General features: G+C 56.8%; 7 protein-coding genes across 7 annotated transcripts; 5 read left to right on the forward strand and 2 right to left on the reverse strand.

The window, feature by feature from the left end:
- Positions 1-125: 125 nt before the first annotated feature.
- VTJ04DRAFT_7507 (uncharacterized protein) lies at positions 126-1,247 on the reverse strand (the record flags this gene model as incomplete). The annotated part of the gene is made up of 3 exons (XM_069365842.1): positions 126-299; positions 365-892; positions 966-1,247. 3 exons carry the CDS (start codon positions 1,245-1,247, stop codon positions 126-128), a joined length of 984 nt encoding a protein of 327 aa, XP_069216836.1.
- A 527-nt stretch (positions 1,248-1,774) lies between these two features.
- Positions 1,775-3,784, forward strand: VTJ04DRAFT_7508 (uncharacterized protein; the record flags this gene model as incomplete). The annotated part of the gene is made up of 2 exons (XM_069365843.1): positions 1,775-2,948; positions 3,012-3,784. 2 exons carry the CDS (start codon positions 1,775-1,777, stop codon positions 3,782-3,784), a joined length of 1,947 nt encoding a protein of 648 aa, XP_069216837.1.
- Positions 3,785-4,246: 462 nt separating this feature from the next.
- Positions 4,247-11,914, forward strand: VTJ04DRAFT_7509 (uncharacterized protein; the record flags this gene model as incomplete). Its single annotated transcript, XM_069365844.1, has 6 exons — positions 4,247-4,874; positions 4,955-5,586; positions 5,650-5,936; positions 5,995-9,089; positions 9,152-9,626; positions 9,688-11,914. The coding sequence occupies 6 exons, from the start codon at positions 4,247-4,249 to the stop codon at positions 11,912-11,914; spliced, it is 7,344 nt and encodes a 2,447-aa protein (XP_069216838.1).
- A 663-nt stretch (positions 11,915-12,577) lies between these two features.
- On the forward strand, positions 12,578-14,386 carry VTJ04DRAFT_7510 (uncharacterized protein; the record flags this gene model as incomplete). Its single annotated transcript, XM_069365846.1, has 6 exons — positions 12,578-12,596; positions 12,769-12,904; positions 12,964-13,068; positions 13,148-13,223; positions 13,289-14,310; positions 14,377-14,386. The coding sequence occupies 6 exons, from the start codon at positions 12,578-12,580 to the stop codon at positions 14,384-14,386; spliced, it is 1,368 nt and encodes a 455-aa protein (XP_069216839.1).
- Positions 14,387-14,897: 511 nt separating this feature from the next.
- VTJ04DRAFT_7511 (uncharacterized protein) lies at positions 14,898-15,185 on the reverse strand (the record flags this gene model as incomplete). Its single annotated transcript, XM_069365847.1, has 1 exon — positions 14,898-15,185. One exon carries the CDS (start codon positions 15,183-15,185, stop codon positions 14,898-14,900), a length of 288 nt encoding a protein of 95 aa, XP_069216840.1.
- Positions 15,186-16,835: 1,650 nt separating this feature from the next.
- Positions 16,836-18,359, forward strand: VTJ04DRAFT_7512 (uncharacterized protein; the record flags this gene model as incomplete). The annotated part of the gene is made up of 3 exons (XM_069365848.1): positions 16,836-17,271; positions 17,330-18,072; positions 18,144-18,359. The coding sequence occupies 3 exons, from the start codon at positions 16,836-16,838 to the stop codon at positions 18,357-18,359; spliced, it is 1,395 nt and encodes a 464-aa protein (XP_069216841.1).
- Positions 18,360-18,381: 22 nt separating this feature from the next.
- VTJ04DRAFT_7513 (uncharacterized protein) lies at positions 18,382-18,727 on the forward strand (the record flags this gene model as incomplete). The annotated part of the gene is made up of 2 exons (XM_069365849.1): positions 18,382-18,480; positions 18,527-18,727. The coding sequence occupies 2 exons, from the start codon at positions 18,382-18,384 to the stop codon at positions 18,725-18,727; spliced, it is 300 nt and encodes a 99-aa protein (XP_069216842.1).
- Positions 18,728-19,574: the final 847 nt, after the last annotated feature.

Genomic DNA, 19,574 nt, shown 5'->3' on the forward strand with positions numbered 1-19,574 from the left:
AAGCCAACCGTGCCGTCCCCTTCCCCAGACCCTCATCGCATGGTCGCGTTCCATGTCCACGGGTCTGCGGCACTGAGATTGCCTCCATCTCCCCTTGCCTAAAACGAAATCCGAAAACAAGCCATCTATGACCGGCAGAGGAGCCACATGAAGAAGAGCTGGACGGGATATGAGTAGAAAAAGAGGAACTGGGTGCGTTGGTTCCTCTTGGCCCGCGAATCCAGGGGGTGCATGGTCTGCATCGGCCCCCGGCTATCGTTATTATTCTCCGGCAAGAGCACGTACTTGAGTGAGCGCATCTGGATGACATATTAGATACCACACGACTCCTTTCCCATGTCGATACCGCTGGGCAATCACTTACCAAGAACAGAGAGTTGGCCAGGAACGTGTAGATAAACACGGCCCACCCGATCCAGCCGCCCGTGCCCTTGCCGCCATTGACAATCTCAGCCACGCTGATGGTGACAATGACACCCACAAACTTGTAGCCCGAGTAGGCCACCAGATCCAGAAGCTGCGACTCGTTGGAGATACTCAAGAGATAGCATCCGAGCTTGAGGCCAAGAATCTCAACCACCACCGCCACCAGGGCGATGGTCGCAATGTAGCCAAACAGCTCGGGCTGGAACTGGCCCTTCAGACCGGAGATGAGCGCCTGCAGGAAGATGTACGTCACCAAAGACATGACGGGGATGTACATGTCCGGGCTGTTGATGTCATCGCGCGGCGGGAGATACCAGGCGTCCTGGCCGTTGGGGCCCGTCGCCTGCCGCCGCGTCCACGGCTTATGCCGCCAGGGGAAGAGGACGAGGAAGAGCTTGTTTATTACGTAGGAGTTGGTGACGATGAAGTAGTGTTTAAGCGCTGAGACGTTGACGAAGCGGTTGACCTGGGAAGCAAAGGAGGCATGTTAGCATGCTTGGAATCCGAGTTGCTAACGGGTGGCCGGCTAGGCAGCTCACATTCTGCTCGATATACTCCTGACCCTGACGGAAGGCCGTCTGGCCGAACTGAGTGGCCAACTGGGCGGCCGGGTCGTTGATGAAGTTCCCATAGGGGCCGAACATGTTGTGGACACCGGACTGGGCGCCCACTGGCGGCTGCTGCGGGTATGGGCTGCCATCGTAGCCGCCATGCGGTTGTGATGTTGGCGGTGGCGGGGAACGGAGCTGAGGGACGGTCGAGACGTGCTGGGGCACGGGATGGTGGAGAGGAGGGGTGCGGCCGTAGGTTGCGCGCTGCATGGTGGGCGGCGGCGGGTCGTCTATCGACAGCGGAGGAGGTTTGGGTTGTTCAATCAGGTCGATGTCCAGTAGATCGGAGCGGGGCCGCGTATTCGAGGGCGCACAGAAGGAGGTGGTTGAATGCAACGAGGTTTGTCGGGATGGGGGCCGTGATGATGTCGTTGCTGTGTGGTGCTGCGCGGGATCTTTTTCCAAGTTCTGGACATGTGTTTCTGCTGGTCCCCTGAACAAGCCAAGTTGCGCCAGCTCCTGCCCAGCTCGAGTGACGCGGGTGGGTCATTCTTACAGCACGGAGCCAATGAGCAATCGCAATTCTCATGGGTCAAAGACGGGCCGCGTATCGGCGGCGCCGTCCCGCTGGGTTCCAGGCGTTGACTTGGCTTCAACAGGGGGGCGTCTTGGGACAGAATTGCGACTTGCCTTGGAAACTTTGGGTTTTGCATCTTCAGAACCAACAACATACCAATCCCCTCTCGTCCAGACCAGGTCGCAGTCGATCCATCGTCGTCGCGCGACCCATATTCAAAATGCTGGACGCATTTGAAATCATCAGCACCTCGGGCGTGGTCCTGTGGTCGAGGACTTACGCCGCCGTCAACCCCTCCGTCGTCAACAGTTTCATCTCAGACGTCTTCATCGAGGAGAAGGCCACCGTCGCCGGCGCAAAGGATGGTGCCTCCGCCGCCGTGAACCCCCCTTACAAACACGATCAGCACAGCCTGCGATGGACCTTCAGCAAGGAGCTCGGAATCATCTTCGTTGCCGTCTATCGATCCCTCCTCCACCTGCCCTGGATCGACAAGCTCGTCGACAACATCAAGGCCATCTTTGTCAGCCTCTATGGGGACCAGCTCAAGAAGCCCAACACCACCATCATTGAGTGCATCAAGTTCGACGAGTACTTTGATCACCAACTGCAGGAGCTGGAGCAGGGCAGCGCCAAATCTGAAGGGCGCGCATACGCAAAAGAAGCCGCTCACGAACCGCCCCCCGTGCCGTCCGTCCACATCGAAAAGGTTCAGACCACATCGTCTCCCGAGTCGAGCCCGGTTCCGAGTCCCAATGTTTCGCGGCCGGCTACTCCAAGCACGGGACACCTGCTTGCCGCCAAGCAAGGCCCGGGAGGCAGGATGTCGAGGCGGGCGAGGAAGCTCCAGAACGGCAACTCTGCGCCGGTCTCGTCTGGAGACGAGGCAACCGTGAAGAAGGGAAAGCAGGGCAAGTCGGTGAAGAAGGGGAGGAAATGGGATGCTGACGGACTGGTGGATGAGAGCGAGGACGTCCAGCTGGATTACTCCGCTCCAGCCGTGACTAGTGAGAGCGAAGCTGAGGGGGCCAGGCCAGGTGCCGTTGAAGAGGTGGACGCGTCTACTTGGGGCTCAAGGACTAAGGGGAAATTCGTGCTCAAAGACTTGGGAGACGAGGTTCATTCCATCCTTGCTGATGCCGAGGCGAAGAAGAAGGCTGCTGAGGCCAAGACCGAGTCGTCTACCGGCCTTCTCGGTTCGAGTCTCGGTGCTATTGGGGGGTTGTTCAGGAATGTGGTTGGCGGCAAGGTGCTGACCAAGGAGGACCTTGAAAAGGCCATGAAGGGGATGGAGGAGCACCTCCTCAAGAAGAACGTCGCGCGCGAGGCTGCCCTGCGGCTTTGCGAGGGTGTGGAGAAGGAGTTGATTGGTGTCAAGACAGGAAGTTTTGAGAGTAAGTTTCCATCCAGTCTCGAAGAATATGCGAAGAACGCGAGAGGATCTAACGTTGCGCCAGGCATCAACGCGAGGATACAGAAAGCCATGGAGGCATCCCTGACCAAGATGCTCACCCCGACATCGTCACTCGACCTCCTGCGTGAGATTGACGCTATCACCTCGCCTCCTGCCACCTCGCTGCGCAAACGCCGCCCCTATGTCATCTCCATCGTCGGCGTCAACGGCGTGGGCAAGTCCACCAACCTCTCCAAAATCTGCTACTTCCTTCTGCAGAACAAGTATAAGGTCCTCATCGCCGCCGGCGACACCTTCCGTTCAGGCGCTGTCGAGCAGCTGGCCGTTCATGTGCGCAACCTCAAGGAGCTGACGGCCCGCGAGGGCGGGCGCGTTGAGCTGTACCAGAAGGGCTATGGCAAGGACGCCGCCGCCGTGGCCAAGGATGCCGTGGCGTTTGCCACGCAGGAGGACTTCGATGTCGTGCTGATCGACACCGCCGGCCGTCGCCACAACGACCAGCGCCTGATGTCGTCGCTGGAGAAGTTTGCCAAGTTTGCTCAGCCGGACAAGATTCTCATGGTTGGCGAGGCGCTAGTCGGCACAGACTCGGTGGCTCAGGCCCGCAACTTCAATGCCGCGTTCGGTGCTGGCAGGTCGCTGGATGGTTTTATCATCTCCAAATGCGATACGGTGGGTGACATGGTGGGAACGCTGGTCAGCATTGTCCATGCTACCAACGTCCCTGTCTTGTTCGTCGGCGTTGGGCAGCACTACTCGGACCTGAGGAACTTTTCAGTCAAGTGGGCGGTTGAGAAGCTGCTGAGCAGTGCATAATTGGGCTCTGGGAGAATATCAAGGGATACAGCAGATAGAATTGAGGAGAATGAGGTTGGTCATGCCAGGATGGCTGTTCCGCTTTCCAAAGAATGAACCATGGACGATGACAGAGCCTCTGCCTGAGACTAGTACTAATATGAAACTCCTGAATGCCATCGTCTCTATGACCAAAAATACTTGCCTGCCCTCTAAGCTCGTTGTTGCTTGAAGTGTCCTTGGGAGATTTGCTTTTCCTCTGAGCCCTGGGAAAGCCTGGGGTCGAAGGGTTAGGGTTGTTGGATGCCTTTGCGTCTCAAATTGCTCACGTGCACTCGTGCCTCTGCGTTCTTGGATTGGCCCCGCGAAGCGCGTCTCAAACTTTCTCTTTCATGACTTCGTGTCTTCCACCTTGAACAACTTGCATCGGCCGTCATCGGCACCCTTTGCTCCCAATTGCTTCCTCGACGATGTGAGCAGCAAATGGCATCAGAACTACCACCAAAACACGGCCGTCTCGGCCAACAGGCCCAGCTGACAGCCGCTTCTGTCGCTGATGCTGCAAACGCGGCGCCTCCCTCAACTCTCGCCGCGCAGCTTGTCGAGACCATCTCGCCCTCCGCCCAGAAATCCTCGCGCCCGGACGAAACAACCGAGCTCAAACGCCTCTTCGCCGCTATCGAGCGCGTCAAGAACGACCCCTCATGCCTCAAGACGGACGCCGAACGTGTTGAGCATAACCACCTGCTCATCTATGTCTGCGGAGGAGTGTTCCTCGACAACCTACGCCTCGACGACGCCTTTGCGGACCGCGACCGCCTCAGGACGGATGCCCTGAAGGCGGTGAACTTTCTGAGGGTGACCATCAAGGAAACACCCACGGTACTGGCATGTACGACCGACGGGAAGACGTTTCTTGGGAGGGGCCCAGAGCCGTTGTGGGTTTGGATCTTGCCCAGGTTGTTGCGCATGTTGGGCCATCGGAGGTGTTTGACGATATCGGCAGAGATCGAGGACCTGTGCCGGTATGTGCTGAGGTTGGCTGCAGGCACCCCGGCGTTGTGGGAACTGGGAAAGTCCGTTATGGAGTATTTCCGTGCGAACCTGAGTGGTAAGTGAGAGAGATCTGTGGTGTTACTGGAGGTTTTGGACATGGCGCATGGTTGGCTGACAACCCGGGATCTGTGACAGCTATTGTTGCGCATTTCAAGTCGAGCTCTACTTCGGGGACCCAACTGATCGACCTCAAGCTGCCCCCAAAAGCCCTCCTCGAAGGGTTGCCAAATGGCCCACCGAAAGGGTGCACGTTTGCGATTACAGACGAGGAGCATGTGCTTCGGCACGCACTAGGCATGGCGTCCATAATAAAGGGGGTGGTGGCGGAACGGGAGGATACGCCGACGTCATGTTTTTACAGTCAGCATCTTGTCTGGCTCCTGGATATTCTGCCTTTCTTGAGCTCTGTTGCTGTGACTTGGCCGACGCCCTTGGGCACTCCTGGTCTGGCAACGGCTCTCCAAATAGCTGTTGATCTGGCGACTTCTTACGCAGAGTCGTCTAGCCAGAATCTGGTTGTTGCTCAGAAGACCAACACTGTTTTGGCTTTGGTCTGCGCTGCGTTTCTGAATCATCCTGATGCACTCCTCGCTGATGACGAGGATGGAGCGTCTCTCAGACAAATATTCAATTTCGCCCTGGTCCAACTTGCCCACGCATCGGCGGATCACGCTCCGATATCTCGCCTGGTCGCATCTGCCCTTGATCAGCTCACCCACCGGCTAGTTGCCGAAAATCCCATTGTCCGGGAGGGAACAGATATTTGGGTAGGGTTCTCTCAATCTAAATCAGGAATTCATCACCGAACCTTTGGCTGACACACCGCGTAGAGAGCCGTTCATCTCCTCAGGCAGGTGATCACAAGCCCACACGAAAAGCCCGCTCAGGATTTAGAGCCGGCCATGTTCGCAGATGCCAAGCTCCGCCTGCAAGTCCAAAGGTTGATGGACCGGCTCGAGCTCGATAAGGTGGGGGTAAGGGCCGGAAAGCGCAGGAAGCTGGACTCTGATGCTGAGGATGAAGCCATGTCGCCCCTACTCGACCTGGCGAGCCGGATCTGTCGCGTGGTCGGTGCTAATCTGTCTAGCCCGGTGGACGAGTTGGAACCGAGGGCTATGTAAGTTCGCAGTCGCAAGGATGTACGTGATGACAGGAGGCACTGACCGGAACTATAGAAAGCAGTTCCCCCACATGTCCGAGGAGGACCAGTGCCTGCTCATCGATCTCAGTTCCCGTATCCTGTGCGCAGCAGATGGCATGCTGAACGTTCAGAACGAGTCATCGACGATGCCATTCCAGTGTACTTTTTGCTCCGATGGAAAACCAAGCACCCTGCCTTCGAAACCGGGCCAGCCCGAGGCAAAGGTCGTGGGAATGTCCATGTTCAGCAGCATCATCAAGCTCCCAAGCTTTCTGGAAAGGAGACGGGCTCGTGTGGTTGCCATGATAGCCCTCCGACGCATCGTTCGACACTCTACCAACAGCGAGTTTTGGGATTTGGAGAAGTCGGGCCCAGGACAGTGGTGTCTCCAGTCCCTGCAGAGCTCGATCCGAGAGCTACGTATTGCCGCAGGTCGGGCGCTCGCTGTCTTCGTTGCAGAGCCGGCCGTGCCGGGCTTCAGTCCCGAGGTCCTCAAAAAGAACAGGAGCACTGTACTCGGCCTGTTGAAATCCCTATCCGAGAAGGAGGCCCCAAGCCTGCACGAGACGTGTATCATGGCTTGGGCCCAGGTGGGAAAAGCCGTATCCGCAGATGAGCTGAACCTGGTCGTCTTGAAACTCGTCGAGTATCTCGGACATCGCAGCATGATGGTGTCTGGATTTGCCTTCAACGAAATCCTGAACCTGGCTGAGTTCCGGGGCGAGACCCCGGCGCAGCTCTTCCAGCCTTTTTGGGCGAGCCTCGCGTTTTCTGTCGTGAAGGACTTGGTGTCGAAACCTCAGACCGCGCGTCTGGTTGCCGACCTGATGCAAATCAGTGTGCCGGACCTCTTGTTGCGACTGCAGAAGCACGCGCTTCCCTGGCTCGTCCTGACGAAGAAGCGCGATGTGATCAAGAAGATCGCGGAAGCTCGGGGGGACTCCGAAACGTGGGAGGCGTGCATGGACACGACCAACCTCCCGTCAATTCTTGCCCTTTTGCTCTTGCAAGACGCTCCAGACATTCCCGCCCACGCCATGTCCCTGCTAGGTCACGTCTCAGAAAGGGTGGAAAACTTCAGCCTGGCGGATCTGCTGCGGACAGATCCCATCAGCATCGCCCTCGAACTTTTTAAGGCTGGCGCCGAAGGCAATGAGACGCGCAAGGCGAGGGTACGGACGGCGTTGACGATCATGGCCACCCTTCTCCATGGCGATCAAAAGGACAAGCGAGGTAAAAAGTCCAGCAGCAGCATCGTCGGTCGGTGGCTTCAGCAGTATGCGCTCGGTCTGACGGCCCAGCTGAGCGAAGTCATCACAGACCCATGGCTCCTCCGGCCGCCAGTCTCGGAGCAGAAACGAGCCTTGGGTGCCATGGAGGAGATGATTCGCATCTGCAAAGACCATGTGAGCATCGCACGGCCTCAGATTTCGGCTTGCCTTATCTCGGCACTGGGGTCCAACGACCTCCGCGCCGCTGCCTTCTCCTGCTGGGAAGCCATGCTTACCCACATGGAAGAAGCAGACGTGGAGGCTCTGATTGAGACCACCTTCTTCATAATCGGGTACTATTGGAAAGACTTTGACCTGGCGACCAAGGAGAAGGCTTTGAACCTGGTAGAAACGTTGTTCAGGAACTACGACGCAACCTTGAAGCTGTACGCCAACAGGCTACCATCTCTCAGGCACGTTCCTGACTTGGCGTCCGTGTGTGACAGACTCGAGGGTCTCAAGAAACCACTGGACAACAGAGACACGCTTGCCGTGTTCGCTCAACGCTTGAGTCATGAGAACTCAGGCGTCGTCGAGCAGGCCCTGGTCGAGCTCAACGCGTACCTGGAGGACAACCAGGATTACCTCCAGACTTCGGCAATCAGCGAGCACCCCGATCCGGTGGTTGCCAGGCTTGTCCGCGCCCTGCTCGACTGCTTGGCAAAGTACAACGCCTGGCCCGACCTCGCCCGCCTCTGCGCCCAGGCGATCGGCCTCATCGGCTGCTTGGATTCCAACCGCATCGAGACAGTGCGGGAGGAGAAGCAGTTTGTGGTGGTCAAGAACTTTGAGGACGCATCCGAGACGACCGACTTTGTCGCCTTCATCCTGGAGAATGTCCTGGTGAAGGCTTTCCTTTCAACCACGGACACCAAGTTCCTGGGGTTCCTGTCATATGCAATGCAGGAGCTGCTCGAGAGGACAGATTTCAAGTTTGCATGTACCGAGCAAGGCAAACGCGAACACGAGGCCATCTACAAGAAGTGGCTGGCTTTTTCGGACGCAACGCGCGAGGTGCTCGCACCGTTCCTATCGTCCCGGTTCATCGTCGCACCCATGCCGCCGCAAAAGACCGAATATCCTGTGTTCAAACCAGGACGGTCCTACGCGTTCTGGCTCAAGACCCTCGTCTTTGACCTCCTCCGGCACGGCCAAAATATGTTTAGTGAAGCTATTTTTGAGCCGCTTTGCCGGTTGATCAAGGTTAAGGACCTCTCTGTGGCCGAGTTCCTCCTGCCCTATGCGGTTCTCCACGTCGTCGTGGGCCAGGAGGATAAGGACGAGTTCAGGAACAAGATCTCGGCGGAATTGGCGGCCATAATCAAGTACCAACCCCCCGAGACGGCCTCATACGTCGAGAAGGAAGAGGCCAAGCATTTCTACCAGGCTGTGTTCCGCATCATCGACTACTGCATGCGCTGGCTACAGGTTAAACGATCGCAGCCAGGGCTCAGAGACAGAGACCAGAAATGGATGCGATGGGTGGAGGGTTTGATCGGCTCTCTGGATCCGGAGCTCATCTCGCAGCGAGCCGTCGACTGCAACGAGTATGCGCGTGCGCTGTTCTTCCTCGAGCCGCATGTCAAGCGTCGAGAGAAGGAGGCTGATAAGGAGGAGAACGATCGGCTTCTGCAATCGCTGCAGTATATTTACACCCAGGTTGACGATCCGGATGGCTTGGAGGGCGTCTCGGCGCACCTGCAGCATGTCACACTTGACCAGCAGGCGCTCAACCACCGCAAGGCGGGCCGCTGGACTGCGGCGCAGACGTGGTATGAGATTCGCCTTGCGGAGTGTCCCGATGATCCGGACATTCAGACAGATCTGTTGACTTGTTTGAAGGAGTCTGGTCAGCATGGTAGGTTGAACTTTTCTCTCTTGGAAGGCGTGATGATAATGATGCTGATCTTCGCATTTTAGATGTATTGTTCAACTACGTTGAAGGCATGACGGTCAATACGGTCAACAGGATCGCTCCGTTCGCCGTGGAGGCATCGTGGGCCACGGGCCGGTGGCAGACGCTCGAGAAGTACCTGCGCATGTACAACGCGGGAGACGTCTCCGAAGTCTTCAACCTCGGCGTCGGACAGGCGCTGCTCTGCCTCCGGGACGGAAACGTGGACCAGTTTAAGGAACACATCCGCATGCTTCGCGAGAAGGTGGCCAGCTCCATGACGTATTCCACAACCTCGTCGCTCCGCGCGTCTCACGATGCTATGCTCAAATGTCACGTCCTGAGCGAGCTGGAGATGATCGCAGACGAGAAGACGAGGACGGACGGCGATCCCCAAGCGGTTCTCAGGACGCTCCATCGGCGGTTGGAGGTTCTGGGAGCGTACGTCAGCGACAAGCAGTATCTTCTCGGGATTCGGAGGGCGGCGATGGAGTTGATGAGGTGCGTTTGCATCTATTTAGATCGGGTTGTTTGTGAACATTGGCTGACCCTTTTTTTCCAGGCCAAAATTCGGCAACGAAGAGATCTCGTCGCAATGGCTCGCCAGCGCGAAGCTGGCCAGGAAATCCGGATCCATGCACCAGTCCTTCAACGCCGTGCTCCATGCCCAGCAGCTCGGTGATGGTTCTGCGCTCATTGAGAACGCCAGGTTGCTTTACAAGGACGGCCACCATCGCAAGGCAATTCAGACTCTGCAGCTGGCCATCTCGACCAACTCGTTCATCAGCGACAACTCTGTCAACATCGCCGTCCCGCCGTCATCTAGCAAGGGCCCCGAAGCACAGCGCGCCCAGCTGACGGCGAGAGCCCATCTCCTCCTGGCCAAGTGGCTCGACTCGACGGGCCAGACGCATGCCAGTGCTCTCCGGTCCAAGTTCCAGCTGGCGGCCAAGATCGATCCGCAGTGGGAGAAGACTCATTACTACCTCGGGCGGCATTACAAAAAGGTCCTCGAGTCAGAGAAGGCTCTCAGCCCGGATGACCAGTCGGACGAGTACCTCACAGGCGAGACGGCCAAGCTCGTCATCGAGAACTACCTACGGTCACTCAATTTCGGGACCAAGTACTTGTCACAAACGTTGCCGCGAATCCTGACGCTGTTCCTCGAGCTCGGCGCCCAGGTCGATAAGCCGCCCGAAGGCAAGGTATCGCTGTCGCGAGAGTTGGCCGAGCGCAGAAGGATGATACTCCGCGAACTCTGCAAGCAATTCACCAAGAACATTGGGCGTTTGCCGGCGTATATCTGGTACACGGTTCTGCCGCAGATTGTGGCGAGAATTGGACACCCCAACCTGGAGGTGTTCAACATCTTGGAGCAGATGATCATGAAGGTGGTGGAAGCGCATCCGCTCCAGGCGATCTGGTGCCTTTTCCCGCTTCTGACGGGGCATAAGGTATCGCACGACCGGGCGCAAAAGAATGCCAGGATCCTGAACTCTGTGCGCTCACTGAACAAGGGCGGGTTCGACGTACGGATGTTGATTCACAAGGGTACGAAGCTCGCCGAACAGCTCCTGGTGGCCTGCAACAACGGCTACTTCCAGAGCAACCGCTCAACTGTGTGCCACCTGGAGCGCGACCTCGGGTTCAACAAGAAGTGCACTCCCTGCCCCCTGGTGGTGCCTGTCGAGGCGTGCCTCACAGCAACCCTCCCGACGCTGACGGACAACGTGCGCAAGCACAAGGCCTTCTCGCGCGACGTCATCACCATCGAGGGTTTCCTGGACCATGTGCTTGTGCTGGGATCTCTGGCCAAGCCGCGCAAGTTGACGGCGCGGGGCTCCGACGGAAAGCTGTACGGCCTGCTGATCAAGCCCAAGGATGACCTGAGGACGGACCAGCGTTTGATGGAGTTCAACGGGCTCATCAACCGCTCACTGAAACGCGACGCCGAGGCGAGCCGGCGCCAGCTGTACGTGCGCACATACGCCGTCACCCCGCTCAACGAGGAATGCGGCATCATCGAGTGGGTGGATGGCCTCAAGACGCTCCGCGACATCCTTCTCAACATCTACAAGACCCAGTACAACATTGTGCCGAATTACAACGACATCGCGCGGCTCATGAAACTGGCGGCCCAGTCGGACGCCAACACGCGCATCTTCACGGAAGAAGTGCTCAGCCAGTTCCCTCCCGTGCTGCCGTCATGGTTCACGGCGCAGTTCCCGAACCCGTCGGCGTGGTTCGCGGCCCGGTTGCGCTGGGCGCGCTCCTGTGCCGTCATGAGCATGGTCGGCACGATCCTGGGTCTCGGCGACCGGCACGGCGAGAACGTGCTCCTCGAGGAGGGCAACGGCGGCGTGTTCCACGTCGACTTCAACTGCCTGTTCGACAAGGGCCTCACCTTCACGCTGCCCGAGCGCGTGCCCTTCCGCCTCACGCACAACATGGTCGCCGCCATGGGCATCTACGGGTACGAGGGCCCGTTCCGGCACTGCAGCGAGTTGACGCTGCGGGTGCTGCGGCAGCAGGAGGAGACGCTCATGTCGATTCTGGAGGCGTTCATCTACGACCCGACGCTGGATTTACAAGGGAAAAAGCGCCGGCATGAGGCGGTGCGGCTCGACCCGGCCAGCGTGGTGGAGAATATCCGGCGCAAGGTGAGGGGGCTGTTGCCGGACGAGAGCATACCGTTGGGCGTGGAAGGGCAGGTCGAGGAGTTGATCAAGCAGGCGGTGAACCCCAAGAATTTGGCAGCTATGTATATTGGGTGGTGTCCGTTTTTGTAAGGCTGGGTGGAGGATGCTGGGATGGGCTGAATATTTCCAGGAGTGTGTTTCGGTTATTGATTATGAAATGACTGGACATTGACGATGGGACGGAGACGGAGTTTTGTATTATTTACTTGGAGTCCATTTTTTACGTATTACCTGGGCTACCTACGAATGAATTAATGAATGAATGAATACCGTACATAATGAGCCATCGGCGTGATTCTTTGGTGTTTGTGTGTGGTTGAGTCCTGGGCAGCCCGAGGGTAGTGTTATCAGTGGCCTTGTGAAAGCCTGGGCAGGGCGTGTCTACCACTGGGACGGGACTGGCTCTTAGCGGGCGACCTGCAAGCTTGGAACTTCCATCCCTCTCTCCATCCCGACAGCACCCACCTTCCATCTTCTCACACAAATCACAACGGCTCCCTGAATTTTTCCAAATCCTTCGATAAACTTGATTTCACATCGTGGAATTGATTTTTCTCTGTTTTCTAATCAACCTTTCTTTCTCATTTGTATTGAGACACTTCCAGGTTCTCCCACAAACGCGCGACCCGACAATTTAGATACGGTATCTCAGTCGCGTCCGACGGGAATACCTGGACATTCAGCATCGCGCACTTCAACCCTTTATTCGTCACTTCTTCCTCGGTGTGATTTTTGACGGAATTGGACGCGAAAATGCCTGACTACCGCGTCGGTAAGTCAATTCCGCTCACTCGTCTCATGAATTCTTGCCAAACCATTGCTGCTTCGGAGGAGTACGAAGCTCGAACCACGCTCGGGGTTTCTCAGCCTCCCAAGTCCTCCAGGCGATACAATCTTCATGACGAATATGCTTTTGAGTATCGCAGCTGACACACCTCTTGCAGAAATCTCGCCCAGCAACAGGGCTGGTTGCCACGGCACGGGATGCAAGAAGGAAAAGAAGAAAATCGCCAAGGGCGAACTTCGCTTGGGAACTTGGGTCGAGTTTGGGGAGCATGCTAGCTGGAGTTGGCGGCACTGGTATACTCCTCTTTATAGGGTTTCCCACCTTATGTCATCTGTTAACTGACTGCCTCCAGGGGATGCACCACCGGAGAACAGATCATGAACTGGAAGTCCAAGCTTAAGACGACTATGGATGGACAGATAAAGTGGGACTGGATTGACGGATGGGAGGAGCTGGAGTGAGTGCACATCATCACTGGCGACATTGACTTGATTCAAAGCCTCATTGGCAGGTGTTGCTAACCCATACTGCATCAGGCCTTACCCCGAAATACAGGAGAAGATTAAGCGGGCTCTCACGCAGGGTCACGTCGACCTTGAGGACTTCAATGGCGTGAGTGCCCTTTTTACGTCAGGATCCTGGTATCGCGAACTTGAGCATTGACAAACACGTTGCAGGACCCTGAGATGTGCAAGCCCGGCAAGAAAGGGCTCTACCTCTCCAAAACCGAGAGGGCCCGGCTCGAGAAAGAGGCAGCCCAGGCCGCGGGGGAGGTTTCGGGGGAGGACGAGGAGTCCAAGCCCGCTCCTTCCAAGGGCAAAGGCAAGCGTGGTCGCGGCAAGAAGACTGCCGACGAGGAAGACGATGAAGCCGAGGAAGCTGAGGCAGAGCCGCCTGCGAAGAAACCCAAGCGCGGCGCGAAGAAGGCCAAGGCCAAGCCCGAGCCGGAGGCAGAGGGGTCTAAGCCTGCTGCTCCTGCTAAGGGCAAGGGCACGCGCGGGAAGAAAGCTGATGCCGCTGAGGAGGTCAAGGAGGAGAGCGACGCCGAAGAGTCCAAGACCGCTCCCGTTAAGGGCAAACGTGGCAAGAAGGCGGCCGCCGCTGCCTCGGAGGTGAAGGAGGAGAGTGACGCCGAGGAATCTCAGCCTACCCCTGCTAAGGGCAAAGGCAAGCGTGGGAAGAAAGCGACTGCTACTGTCCCGGAGGTGAAGCAAGAGGATGATGCTGAGGAGGCCCAGCCCGGGCCCGAGCCTGAGCGTGATACCAAGCCCAAGGCCAAGCGCGGCAGAAAGAAGCAGGAGACTGCCGAGCAAGAGGTCAAGGCCGAGGAGGAGGAGCCTGAGCAGGAGCAAGCTTCTGAAAAGCCCAAGAAAGCAACCGGTCGCATGCGTGGCACCAAAGCTGCTGTCATCAAGGAAGAGGAGGCAAGCGACAACGAAGCCCTCACCGAAGCCGTTCCTGAGGTTCCCAAAAAGAAAGCCAGCCGCGCGAAGAGGATCAAGAAGGAACCCTCCCCGGAGCCCGAGCCTGAAATTGAGGCGGAGGTGAAGCAAGAGGAGCCTGAGCCCGAGGAGCAGGAGGCTGCTGGAGATGAAGAGGGGGAGAAGCCCGCTCCCAAGCCTAAGAGGGGCCGCAGGGCTGCCGAGAAGAAGGATGACAGCAAGCCCAGTAAGGCTGCCAAGGGCAAAGGCAAGAAGGCGTGAGTATCCTCTTGGGAACTTTGGACCTGATGTGGATACTGGCTGACATGACCATACCGTTCTAGGTCTGCTTAAGAGAACAGCTTGCTGGGACGAGGCTCTGGGTGCCAAGTCGGAGTGAAGTCTCCGTGTGGCATCCCCGCGACCTGTCGTCTGTCGTCTGCCTCATGATCCCCTTTCCCCGTCCAGCTTTGAAGACTCGTTGCTAGTTATTTGGTGTCTCGTTTGGGACTGTGTTTGTATTGCACTTTGGCAGGGATTGTTGAGCCACAGGCTTGACTTGTTCGGCCAGTTGGACCGACTTAATCACTAATCCTATCGGTCAAGGATGACCACAGAGAGAAAATGGAGATTGGGATGCAGATGGGGGGATGGTGTAATGTAGGTATTGCAGTTGCTATTCGCGGATACGCTTCCGAGTTGACTCGGTATGGGGCCACCTGTGTGTCAAGTAAAGATGTATTGGGTACTGTACCTCAGATACTTGGTGTTTGGGAATGCCGATATGCGGAGACGTAGGTTTACAGGGAGTGAATGTTGGTTTGGGCATCAAAAGCACATAAACCACACCCAGAACTGCTGCGGTTCAGCGAGCTTTGGCGGAGGAAAATGCAACATATTTTACTTCTACGTAGCTCACACCGAAGCGGGAAGCGGGAAGGATCTCGATGCTTAATTCGGCTTGCCCTGACCAGATCCGACCATGTGTCCACAGGATTGGGTCATTGGGTTCAGCGTCTGGTGACGGCGGCACCAAGGCATCGGTCGCCTCGCACGCGTGGCACGGCATCGGCTTTCCGGAGTTCGGTGGGTTGCCGGCCTGGCCCAGGTACAAACTTGCTGGCCACACGCCGTTTGTAACCATATGCATCATTGCGTCACTGGCTCAGCTGGGCGGGAACTCCTTGGCACTTTGGTCGTCAAGCCCATGGAGGCTCTGAGCGAGACTTGCTGGATTGCTCGCTTAGTTCCATGGTTGAGATGGTCAGAGATTTAGTCAGTCTCCGTTCTTTTTTCTTGTGGAGCGGAAATGTAAATGCCGAAGAGGTTGCAAGGAGGCGAGCGCGGCAGCGGTCCGCAGGCGAGCCGTGGTGGCGGTGGGTAGCACATATGGTGAGACGGGATTTCTTTTCCATTGTTCGTTTGAGAAGGTTCCAGCATGCTTCTACATGGTAGTCGTCCGCCAGAGGGTGAAGGTCTGTCAAGAACTGCAAGTCAGGTGATGTTGTATGACGGATTTGGACCAGTCATGTTGAAATTGGAAAGTCTGCAGACACCCCCATTCCATTGTAGAAGCGTACGGCGTAGAAGCGAGCGAACGCCGCCGTTCTCGTGATAGCTTCAAGCAAGAGGCAATGATGGAGGTGGAGGCTGAACAAGCTACATGACCTATCCCTATCGCCGACGGTCAGCAGATGTAGCCACAGTGTAGGATACAGTATTGAGTCTGGATATCTTGGCTTTCTAGTCAGACTACACAGTGCGGGCGTCTCATCCATGGCAGAAGCTGCTGCCTGGGATGGATGAATCCACCTCCCACTCGATTCTCAGCTTCCCAAGTTCCGGCTCCTCCCATCGATGGAGTCCAAGGCTGGTCTACTCTGTACTAGTCTCCTTGTTCTTCCGGCTCTATTATTGTCAGCATGAACCAACACACTCGAGCTAATGCTGTCAACTGCATTGTGCGACCGTACATGCGCCTGTAGCCGACCGACTACATAGTAGTCCCGCAGCGTCTAGTCTTAGGAAGCGAACCAGGAGCAGCAGGCCTGCGGCACAGGCTACGGGCAATTGGTTGACTTTGCTATGACAACATGGCTCTGAAACCTGATGTGGGTTTCGAGAGCTCCAAGCACGGCGCAACAAGCGCAGGTTCCTCTCTCAAGCGTCTCCGGGTCCCCAATCTGGCCAACATGCGTCTGCTCGGCTTGTCGACGTCCTGTCCAAGCGCTCTCACGGTTTCATGACCTCTCACCTTAGCCTTCTTCATGCCAGACATATCTTGAGACTGGCCTCCCCAATCTTGTGACCTCCGCCAACTCGTCAACTCTCGTTCCTGAAACAAGAACTACAGAGAAGAGCGAGAACGCACTACACAACACGAGAACCGCGAGAAAGCACGAGGTTGCCAAGGTCTGTTGGTCACGGTCACATTGGGAGCCCCGCCTTGTTTTGCACACCTGCACCACTCAACCCCTCCATCCCGCCGGCCTGACTGCGTCACAGCCACCCCTCCTCCCTCCCGTCTAGCCCCTCCCTCTTCTCGCCAGGCTGAAGTTACACTTTGCTCCTTTCTTCCGTCATCGCTTTTTTTTTCTCCTGTCAATCTTCTTCCAGGAATATAGGTGCTACTACCACAATCTCTGGTTCTCTTGTATCCTGCTCTCCTTGCCCATCCTCCCAAGGTTGAGCTCTCCTTCACAGCCTGGACAACTAAGTCTACTTACCTAACTTACGGTACTAGCCTTTCTACCAAAGGCAACTCACACGGCAGTTCACGTTTGTTTGACAAGTCGTAGCCACCATGTCGAGGTACGAGGAACGTGAGGTTATTCGAGACACTCGCCGGGTCCCGACCCGGTACTACGACGATGACGACGACCGGCGCTCACGGGGCGGCGGCGCCCCGGACTGGTTGCGTGACGACACACGGCCCCGGGGAGGCGAACTAGTGCTGGTTTCGCGAGAGAAGGAGACGGTCGAGCGCGAGCGTCCGCGCGCGAGGTCTGTCGTCCGGGAAACTAGTCGGCCGCCCGCCGACAGGGTCCGCTATGTCGTGCAGCGCTCGCGCTCGCCGTCTCCTGATATCCAAGAGCGGGAGCGCGATCGCATCCGTATCGTTGCGAAGAACCGCGCCCCTAGCCCGGCCAGGAAGAGGTCCCCGACACCACCTCCCAAGGTCATCAAGGGCCCGAGGATCGAGCGGGAGGTGGTCACCCACTACGTAGATGTTGATCATGGTACGTCGTCTCCCGAGCATAGTCATGCCAGAAATGAATATCTCTTAACTCCATCCAGGTGTCGTTCAAGCCCGGGCTCCTTCCCCGCCTCCTCCTGTCCGCCAGCGCGAGACCGAAATCGACATCTACCACAGCCGGAACCGCACCGAGCTCGAAGTGCGCCGTGACCGCGCGCGCTCCGTCTCCCGCAACCCACCCCCACGCCGCGACGTCTACTACGACGACGACGACGTCGTTGTCCGTACGGACCGCAAGCACCTGCACGTCGACATCGAGCGGCGGCGCAGCGTCTCGCGCGGCCCCGCCGGCCGCCGCCGCGCCCACTCCGCCGCGCCCCCCATCATCAGCCACCGCCACGACTCCGACTCGGAGGCCGAGTACATCACCAAGACCATCGACTCGCGCGGCCGCATGGGCGAGGCCCGCAACGGCGCCACCCGCGACTGGACCATCATCGACGTTCCCCCCGGGACGGAGCGCGTGCGCATGGACGGCGCGGGCGGCGCCTCGGCCGAGGTGACGTGGCAAAAGTACTCGGGCGTGCGCAGGACAAAGTTCATCCCGGACCGCGACGAGCGGTCGAGCTCGAGCAGCCTGGTGCCGTCGACCGTGGAAAAGGAGCGGCGGTTGAGCGTTTCGATCATCAAGGACGAGCGCCGCGGCAAGAGCCCTGCTCGCCGCCCCGCCGATACGTGGACGGAAATTACCAAGGACTTGGTCTGCCGCGAGGCCATCGAGGAGATGGGCTACGAGTACGAAGAAGAGAAGTTCGCGTTCTATATCACGGATTATTTGACTCATGTAAGAAGACCTTTTTTCCCTCTCTCACCAACAACCCTCGTTGCTAACATGTATCTTTTTTCCCTGTTCAGGACCAAGTTGTCCGCCTCATCGACCTGTCCGACCGCATCCGCGACGCCCGCCGCGAGCGCGCCCGCGAGATCGCCCGGCAGCGCGACTGGGAGGATGCCAAATACGCCCGCGACCATGAGCACCGCCATCGCTACGAGGTCGAGTATGTCGACAGCGACGGGGTCGAGCACGAGGTTGTCTATGAGAAGCGGCACCATCACGATCGGTACCGTTAATCTTCCGATGATGATGAGCATGATGATGAGCGTCGCCGGGTCCCTTGTTTTGTTGAGAAGTCTGGATGGGTCTGAGGTTTACGATGTGATGAAAGCTCTTGTTCATATATACTTTCGTTTTGTCTAGACTGGTGGTATTTGATGACTGCGGTTGATGTTGGGATGAGGGGATACTTTACGTTTGTGGTGATTCCTGTGAAACTCTGGAGATTGCATTTTTTTTGTTCTTGCTGTTTTATTGTCTTTCTGCTATTTTCCTACATGTTTTCCTTGTTCTGTTCATGTCTAATAAGTCTGGCTTCAATTCCTTCCGCATGAATGTGAGAATGGTTGGATTGGATTCGGGAATGTCACATTTGTCTGTGTAACGGCCGTTGACGATGAATAAACGGATGAAGTCTGGGTTGTGTGTGTTGCTTTCCTTTTGCCATGAAATGATGAAAGATATGTACTGGGCTTTGATGATTGACTCGAGCTCACCAAATCTTACTGAGGTACTTACCAACTGAATCGCTTGCTCGGTGTTGTGAGATTCTGGCTCCGAATCTGCTTGTTTTCCCAGAGAATGAGACATGACTCAACACACACCAAACACTCGAGTACGTCACAAGCCTGGAAAGAACGGGACAAAAGTTTGATGGACATGTCGTCGATGAAATTGGTCCATTAAAGACTCTGCATCAGTTGGGCACGTATCCTTCCAACGAGTTTGGAAGCACCTCCGATAAAAAAACTGCGGCAGCGGTTTGCCCGCGCACAAGCAGCTTTTCGTTTCCCACCAGACGATGAGCGCAAATCCATATCAAGTCCCCGGTCCAATCCAGTCCCTTCCAACCCCTCACCTCGAGGCTCGAATTGAGATCAAGCCGGGTCAGGGAAGAACACCGGAAGCCGAAAAGACCGAGGAAAGAGAATGGATCTACCTGGAGTAATAGCAGACAGAATAAACAAAAGCATGCCTTATCCCATGACGATCCCAAGAGAACCCGATTTCCGCCCAACCTGTTCCCAATGCAGAAACAAACCCAAACGCCGCATTTTGTGTATCCGGGTTGGATTTCCTCACTGCGGGTTGTGTGTATGTGTGGGGTATCACTGTGTGTGGTGGTCATGATCATCATCCTAGGTCCATGCCATGAACGCCGTGCAACCGTTACCGAGGCAAAAAAAAACAAAAAAAAAAAAAAAAAAAAAAAAAAAAAACGAAAAGAAGAA

The sequence above is a fragment of the Mycothermus thermophilus genome, assembly GCF_041956435.1.
Source record: "Mycothermus thermophilus strain CBS 625.91 unplaced genomic scaffold VTJ04scaffold_5, whole genome shotgun sequence".
NCBI classification, from domain to species: Eukaryota; Fungi; Ascomycota; class Sordariomycetes; order Sordariales; family Chaetomiaceae; genus Mycothermus; species Mycothermus thermophilus.